This window comes from Pteropus medius, unplaced genomic scaffold (assembly GCF_902729225.1).
Source record: "Pteropus medius unplaced genomic scaffold, Ma_sr-lr_union100, whole genome shotgun sequence".
In the NCBI taxonomy this organism is placed as follows: Eukaryota; Metazoa; Chordata; class Mammalia; order Chiroptera; family Pteropodidae; genus Pteropus; species Pteropus medius.
The window spans coordinates 12545150-12553551 of NW_024342467.1; the positions used below are offsets into that span (position 1 = coordinate 12545150).

Genomic DNA, 8402 nt, shown 5'->3' on the forward strand with positions numbered 1-8402 from the left:
ATAGGTGTAAAATTTCAAAGCACGGTCACCATTGGCAGACTTTTGGGAGGAAAGGCTTCAAAGTAGTTCTCCTAGTCCTCACTTGCATCACTCACTTGGAAACTACAAAAGGATGAGATCTGGGTTCATGAGATTTCTTTGGAGAGCGTTGCTACCTTGCCGGGAATGCCCCTTAGCCATGCCCAGGCGTGGGGGCAGGTAGGGGGGACATGGGTTACTGTGTCCCTTACTCTTCACCGGGGAGGGGCTCCCGTAGGAAGAGGAAATGTGTTCCACGTGAAGCAAAGGACTGGGTTCTGACTCCAGGCCAAAAGGCTAAAGCATTGGGAAGCAGAGGAGGATGGCGTCCAGGATGGGAGGCGAGTCTCGGGCGACCAGATAGAGACTTCGGGAAAGAGATTTGTGGAAGCCGTTTTGAGTCCTGTTGAAGGAGACCCCCAGAAGAGAAGTGGGCATGTGTGGAGTGGGTGCCTGTGCCCCCAGGTGAGGGCCGAGGCCAGCGTGAAGGTTGAAAGGTATCATGGGAGACAGCGGTTGCTGGGAGAAACCCTGGGAATGGCGAGCGGTACCATCTTCTCGGTCTGGAGAGTGAATTCGTCCGCTCTGGTGACTGTCCTATCCCCTTGCCCCTCATCTCACATGCTCTCCCGTCCCACTGGAATCCAACAAAGCAGGCACAGGAGAGACTGGAAGAGAGGGCCACAGTCCTGCCCCTAACTCAGGGCTGACACGGGAACAGTGGAGCGTGAATGAATGAACGAATGAATGAGTGAATGAATGAATGAATGAATGGCTGAACGCAGATTGAAATGTTGATCCCAGTGAAATGAAATTGAGACCATGTGCTTTTGACTTAGGCCAAAGGTCCGACATCACTTAAGAGCAGCAGTGAAGTTCATGGCATCTGGCCAGGTGCTCATCCAGGGCCAGGGGAAGATTCCTGCACGCCCCCTTCCCTGTTCCTTACATTTAAAGGGGGCGGTGGGAGGCAAATTTCAACCACGTCTCACAAGTCGTGCAGTTTTGTTTATACTCACTGTAGGATGTTAGCAGACCTCCCTGGCCTATGTGACAGGCTGGCCCTTGTGTTTCGCAGAGGAAACTCTGATAAATATGGGGAGGGGGTGGATGTTGGCAGTGTGGACACAGGAGCCAGTAGCCCCAACTTTGGGGGGAGCAGGACAGGCCTAGTGTAAAATGAAAATAAAAATATGGGGCCCTTTGTTTAAAGTTATTAAGAATTTCAACACAGTGACATCAGGGCATTTAACCAAACTCGGGGCCCTGTGTGGCTACATGGGTCGCAAGCCCATGACATCACCTTGAGGTGAGCAATAGAGGTCAGGAAAGGAGGGGACCTGTAGTGGCCGCGTTGGAGAGAGCTTGGAGAAGCGGCCTGTCTACCTGCGACTTTCTCAGTGAACTGCTGTGCAGCGTGACCCCCTCGGCACAATTCCACGCATCCTTGGTGCAACCGCAAGTCCTTTATGTGAATGGGTTTCTTGTAGGGGCTGGCGATGGGCTGGCGAGGAGCTAAAACAGAGTAAGCCACGTAGAGAAGGGGACAGCTGACAGCTCTCCTAACATTTTCCATGAATTTCAAGTGTTTAGGTTAAAGAACCCATGTTATCCGATGAGAGATTTCCTTATGTCATAGTATCAAGAGACCAAGTGGCTTTTTGTTTATTTTAGTGCAGCAGGATGTTGTGTGATACTTTCTCTGTTGCTCAGAATTAGCAACTGAGGACCAAATCGGGAGGCACAGAGATGCCAAATACCTGACGTTATCATGAAAATCGTGGATGGTGAGGGGGCTACACCCCTTCAGGGTTCACAAAGAGGTGTCAGTGATACCAACCCCTGCCTTGTCCGCGCCCCTGTCGGCCATGTATGAGAGGTTGGCCAGGAGGGGGCCCGCCGCCCCTCACCCCAAAGCCAAGCAGAGAGGTTCCTAGAAAATCGCCGTGGAGAGCGGGGTCATGAAGACGGGACTGCAGGTTCATTTCTGACAGGTGGTTTGCTTAGACAGTGACTTACCCATGGTCCCTGCGCCTCCTAAGCAGGGCAGAGGGAGAGACACCTGGGGCAGCGGGGGGTTGGCTGAGGGGCAGGCCGCAGCCCTGCCCCTGGCATGGCAAGGGCATCTGCATTTTCTATGGATCAACTGGATGCTGAGAAAGTAACTGGCCCGAACCTTGCTTGCCGGCAATGAGAGGCTGTGGAGGTACAGATGAGCTGAGGGTGGCTGGAAAAGATCAGGCGCACCCATGTCTCGTGGGTCAGTGTGAAGATCGCAGTAATGCTTCTGGAAGAACTCCCTTGTAGACGCAGCAACGTTATATAGAAAGGACGAAAGACCACTGTCGATCCCCACCCCCATCTCTCCTTTGCCCACCCCAACCCTGTAGGACATAGGAGAAGGGATTGTTTTCCAGCGGTCTACCATTTTCTCTGCCACCACCCTACCTCTGAGGTAAAGGAAGAAAGAGCCAGAGATGCTCCTAGCCCACTGCAGGGTCTTTCAGCCATCCGCGCAGCCGGCGATGGGGGAGGGGACACTTTGCTTCGGTTGCGAAGTTGGCATCTTCAGCTGGACTTGACGGAGTTTTGTAATATTAAGAAGTGACTGAGGAAGTTATAGAGTGTGCAGGGTGTCGTTAAGGGAGTCTCTACCCACCAGGGAAAGGAGGTTCGACATGGTCCAGCTGGGGGCAGGACGAGTGAAAAATAACACCATTTCTGGTTCGTATCCTGCGGAGTCGAGACTGGTCCAGTACTATCGGATTAGGGTCTTCATGTTCTTAAGGCTGAAGTCAGATAACTGTGCATTTGTGTTGTGCTCTACTGTGTTTGTAAATTGTTAGTTTCGGCGTAACAGATTCTTTCAGTAAATCAAATACTCGAAATATTAAATGAGGAGAAAAGAAATACACCAGAAGGCAAATTTCTAGATACAGGAGACACTTAAAGAGGTATCTAATAGTTGCCCTTAAAAAAAAATCCCTCTTTTAAAAAAATTTCAGTCTATTGTAGATTTACTAACAAATGGATGTATAAAAGCATGTTTGTGATTTGTTATTCATATTCATTTATTTGTCAACTATGTTATTCTGTTAATTTTTCATCATAATATTTGTTAAGCTACTCTTCCATTTAATTTTTTACTCTAGTGTAACTGTGTCCATGATTTTTACATAGAACAGTGATATGGCTTTCTGTCTCTCTCTCTCTCTCTCTCTCTCTCTCTCTCTCTCTCTCTCTACTCTCTCTCTCTCTCTCTCCTCCCTTCACCCCCGCCCCTCCCCTCCCTCCTCTCCTCATTACCAGAGGCTTCTCAAGTATTTGCAATGCTCTTTTTATTTAGGCAAAAATTATTTCACCTTTACATTATAATATTCTTTAAATTTTAAATAACTTTGAAGATACCAGCTGTACTGATAAGAAAAATTGTTGCCAGTGATGGCCCATGAGAAGAGTGTAGTGACTCTTCTTTCACTGCTGTCTTCACTGTAGAGTTGTTTTCAGATTACAGGTCACGGCTTCATCTTGTCTTTAGGGACAAGCTCCAGATCTTTTATTTTTCTTGGTTTAATGCTGTATCATCTATTTTCTTGAATCCCAGTCTCCTAAAACGTTAAGTAGTACAAGATGTTATCCTGCATCAGAACAATAGCATGTAAGGTCATATAAAATTACAAGCCATGGTTTTAATTGCCTAATTACACTTAAGTTGAATTGTGTTACACTTGGAATGAGTGAGATACTGATGGGGTCCTGAATTTGTAATGGGCACTCAGACTCGCAAATGTACTGTTGACTCGTCTCTCTCCCTCATCACTGCCCCACTCCCAACCCCTGATTAGTTGACAGTTCCTACCCCTGTATACGCCTGAGGACCTCAGCAGAAACATCAGTGGTTCTCCTGTTCCCGATGAATAACATCCCCAACGCTTGACCTGGCCCTGAGTGTCTGCGTCCTCTGCTCTTACTCCGTCCTTCTCGCTTTCTTTCCTCTCCTCTGTGTTCTTGACAAACTGAACCCCAGTGGTTCCCGGACCTCCTTGCTTTGATACCTTTGCTCATACTCCTCTCTGCCTGAAAGTACCATCTCTCTTCCCATCAGATTCTGAATGATCAAAACAGAGCCACCTTTCAAAGTCCAACTCACAAAACATCCCTGGAATCCCATATGAAGAAACCTCCTTTTCTCTTTAACCTTTGGTAGGAACTTATTAGTGCCTCTCATATCATTTCATTCATTCTGTCAAATATTAAAGGCTTACTATGTGCCAGACACAGTTCTAGGCATGGAGGATATGGAATGAATATTGTGGGATTTATAGAACCAAATTTCTAGTAAGGGGGATAGACCCTCGATATATAATATGGCAGGTGGTGATAAGTACCATGGTTAAAAATAAATAGTGTTCTGAAAAGGTCTTACTGATAAGGTGTCATCATGTGTCACCTGACTTCCTTCAGATCTTTAAACTTTTTTAAATTTAAAAAAGTTTTTTTTTTTTTCACATATACTCTCTACTAGAAAATAATATGCGGTAGCTTATTAATTCTTGAGACTTTTATAGTACCTTGCGCTCCAATTTGTACACAGTAGATATTCCATATTTACTAACTAGTACAAAGACCGATAATAATAACAGGAATTATTTATAACATGAAATCCAGAAAAAAGAAAAAAAAATGCTTTAAAGTTGAGGAAGAAAACCCGAATCTGAGACCTGGATTACTGAGATGGTGTCCTTTATACTTGCAGACAATCCCTCATATGGGACCTTTACTGTTAGAGAGATCAAGTGCTAGGCAATATGTCATAGGCTTAGGGTCCCAATCCTGTCGTCAAATATTCCCACTTAGTGTGTGGCTGATGAGTGGCTGATGAGTGCTGAGATGTCATCTCATTACTTTATACCCATAGTCATGTTTATATCTGACCTTCTATAGTTCTTAGTTTAACAGGTGTTTATTTCCCTGTGTCTTTGCCTTTTTCCTAAGAAATTTAACTTTCTTTGAAACTGCTTTTGAAAAGATAGAACCCTTTTTAAAGTTTCTGGACCAGCAGTACGTAACTACGCATGCATTTTAACTGGTTTTCAGGTATTTACCTTGGATGTTTTTGATCAGGATTCTGGCTTTCTTGGAGCTGATAGGTCACGGAGTAAAGTAACTTATTGACAGATGGTGGATGCATGGATCGTTGGAGCATATCACCCAGTGTCTTGGTGACACTTTTGGCTGTTGTTCTCCCAAACCTTTGGGGCAGATTAGGAACACGTCTCGAGATGCTTTCCTCTATGTTTCCTCTGAATCTCAGAGGCGGGTCGGCCATCCCTCTGGTGCTTTCTTTTTCCATGGTCCTCCCAAATCTCAGCGGCAGGTTGGCTGCGGAGTGTGGCATTTTGTTGACTGCAGGTGTATTCGTCTTAAGGACATTTTTTGGACCCCAATCTTTTAATTCTTCAAAATTGAGACTTCTTTTCTTTTCCCCTTTAAGGTCTCCTCTAGGCTATCATTAGAAATGACCGTTAAAATTATTCATTATTGTTAAAAGCAATAGATTTGAACCCCAAGTTAACTTAAATCAAGACTTTAATCCATAGAATTGTTAAAGCCATAAGCAAAGTTTGTGTTTTCATATGCAGACTATTTTAATAAATAATTTGCATTAAGCTTCTTAAAGCAATCTACTTTCTCTGTCCCTGGACTATTATAAGAGAACTACTAATATTAATAAAAATCTATAGTGAATACAGTAGGGTGTTCAAGCCACAGGAACATAATGAGATATTGAAATGAAGCAAAAGTTTATTTTACTACAGTGATTGTCTTTCAGTTTTTGATTCATGTTTAAGGAGTATTTCTTAATACTCCTTAACATATTTTTATATTTTGATTTTAGAGAAACCTCCACTGCCTCTTCATGTCTCTTGTTTTCCCCTCCTTAGAGACCAAAGTGGTGGATACATGGAAACAGAGATGCTAGCCGGGTTTTGGGGTACAGTTGGAGGAGGCTCCTCTGAATTTCTTTTTATCCAACTCATATTCAGAGTTCCAGTGTAAAAGTATTTCTCAAGAAACCGTATTTTTAGTAATATATAAATATACTTTACTTTTGGTAAAGCACCAATTAGTTTGTGGGTTACTGTACTATTAATGTACTAAATTTAAATAAACTATTTAAAATACAGCAGCTATATAATTAGATTTAGTTTAACTGTGAAGGTTGTCCATCTAAAAAATTTAAAAGATTGTTCTCTGATTGTGAAAAGAGGCAGTGGAGGCTTCTCTCAAGTCAAAATATAAAAGTAATATATACTCATTTCAGCAAATTTGGAAAATATCTAAAAGCATAAAGAAGAAAATAAAAATAACTTGCAATTCCACCATCTGGGGATAAATCTTTTAGCTAGATACATACAGATTTACCGCAAATTTACTAGCTCATAATTATTAAGTAGAAAATATGAATGTCATAGTTTTTTTTGTTTGTAGCTGAAGACAGTTCAGATGTCCAGCTGAAATGTATCCAGACATTATTTTTGCAACTATTTGTAACAAGTGCGTACTTCTGAGTCAGTTGAAAATTATTAATGCACCTTGTGCTTGCTAAGCATCATACGCTGTACTTGTCATTAAAGAGGCCAGGTTGTTTGCTATTGTGGTAAAAAATATAAGTTATGTCAATACTCTGTCATAGGAAGACCGAAGTTTGACAAAAAACAAAGCGCAAACTGACTCTTCCTTACTCTACAAAAGCATTAGGCTTGGACAGCCATATAGTTAACGCCTATCACGTTAGATAGAGTTTAAAAAATCTTACCTCAGTATATTTGTCATAGTTTTCTTTTCTGTGAAGTTTGGACATCATTAATTCATCTGCACAGAAGATGGGTGTTAACAAGCTTGAAGTGACTAAAGTCAATAAAAGGAATCGTTTTGATGAAATGACTTCCATTTTGTCCAAAATCTAGAATTAAGTTTATATGCACAGTCTGATGTCTACAAGAAAGGAAACTGTGGTCTTTTTATACTGTCTAAAAACAAAGGAAAGTTTGCTTTAACAGTGAAATCAATCCCACATTTTTAAGTGCTAATGTTAATTAGGGTGTTTAACTGAAATATGTATGTGAGGAACGTGAATAATGCATTCTGGGAAGAGACAGCAACATTTTTGCTTACAAATTCATTAACTTTGAAAATAATTTTCCTCATTAAAAAGGAGCTTCTAATTAGGTAAATTTGGGACCATAGTAATTAAGATTCCAAACAAACAGAATGCTTAATTTCTCTGAGCTCAAACAAACAAAAAAAATATTTTGGTGTTTGCGTCAATTCTTGAGGGAAGAAAAAATAGTATTCAATACATACTAGCCATGTTAAAAAAAAAATTATTTTTTATCCGCACAAAAGAGTTAGGCATAGCGTTTTCAAAATGTCAAACAAAATTAAGACTGTGAAAAGAGTTCTAAGTCACACAATATCCAAATAAAATGCTATTAATTAACTTTTTGTAAAATGCTGTTCAGCTATTAAAAAGCTTCCAGAGAAAATGTCAGCTGCAATGTGAAGGCTGTGCGTAAGATGGTGCGATAGGCATTTTGACAAACTGGCTGTCTCAGGAGAAGCCGTAGGCAGTTCAAAGCCTTTTGTTTTTGCCCTGTGGGCCTTATTTGGCAAAACTGTATAAATCACCGGGATTTTATTTCTATGAGATACGGCCCCCTCCCTTCTTCTTCAAAGCCCTTAAGAACCTTAGCAAAGGTTTGGTGAGTCACACACATGCTGATTTTGTGGCTCCCCTGGCCCAAATTAGTTAGGTAATCTCACATTGCTACAAGCATACTGACATCATGGCATAAGGAAAGAATTTACAGAAATAGATGCTTATTTACTGAAATGCCAGAGCGAGTCTCTTTTGGTGCAGGTGACATATTCTCAAAGACCTGCCTTATCACTAGACTGCCTAGGTGCTAGAGAAATCATAATTAGTTCCCACCTGTCCATTCAACCCTCGCAGGAGAAAAACACCTTACATTGATTGATTTCCAACACTCTAGCTACTTTTACTCACAGGTACTTAGAGGTGAATTCACAAAAGAGGGAGTCATAAAATTGCACCTTTTGTGTCAAGAATTGTACCACCTCTATCCTGTCTCACCAGCCTACCATAATCTGAGGTCTGAGATGGCCAGAAGTGAAGACCTTTGTCTGTGTTAGAGATCTCCAGAATAAATCAGAAAGTTGAAAACAACAGTGGATAAACTCCTGGGTACCCTCTGCCTCTCTGAAGGCGGTTGACATCACTGGCCTCATTTGTTTTGGTCCTGTGGTAGCTAAGGATCTGCACAGTAGGAGGCAATTAATTCAATTCTTAGTCTAATGTT

General features: G+C 42.0%; 1 protein-coding gene across 1 annotated transcript; it reads right to left on the minus strand.

Annotated features, from left to right (window-relative positions):
- Positions 1-3574: 3574 nt before the first annotated feature.
- NPVF (neuropeptide VF precursor) lies at positions 3575-6973 on the minus strand. Its single transcript, XM_039862572.1, has 3 exons — positions 6839-6973; positions 5124-5524; positions 3575-3626 (listed from the first exon to the last, which is right to left on the minus strand). Exons 1-3 carry the CDS (start codon positions 6971-6973, stop codon positions 3575-3577), a joined length of 588 nt encoding a protein of 195 aa, XP_039718506.1.
- Positions 6974-8402: the final 1429 nt, after the last annotated feature.

Excerpts from the sequence above, each read along its gene's own strand:
- NPVF (XM_039862572.1), bottom strand. The coding sequence starts at position 6,973 with ATGGAAGTCATTTCATCAAAACGATTCCTTTTATTGACTTTAGTCACT. Across the intron at positions 5,525-6,838 it reads ACTATGACAAATATACTGAG|CCTAGAGGAGACCTTAAAGG; the intron begins GTAAGATTTTTT and ends TTCTAATGATAG. Across the intron at positions 3,627-5,123 it reads CCTGATCAAAAACATCCAAG|GAGACTGGGATTCAAGAAAA; the intron begins GTAAATACCTGA and ends TTAACGTTTTAG.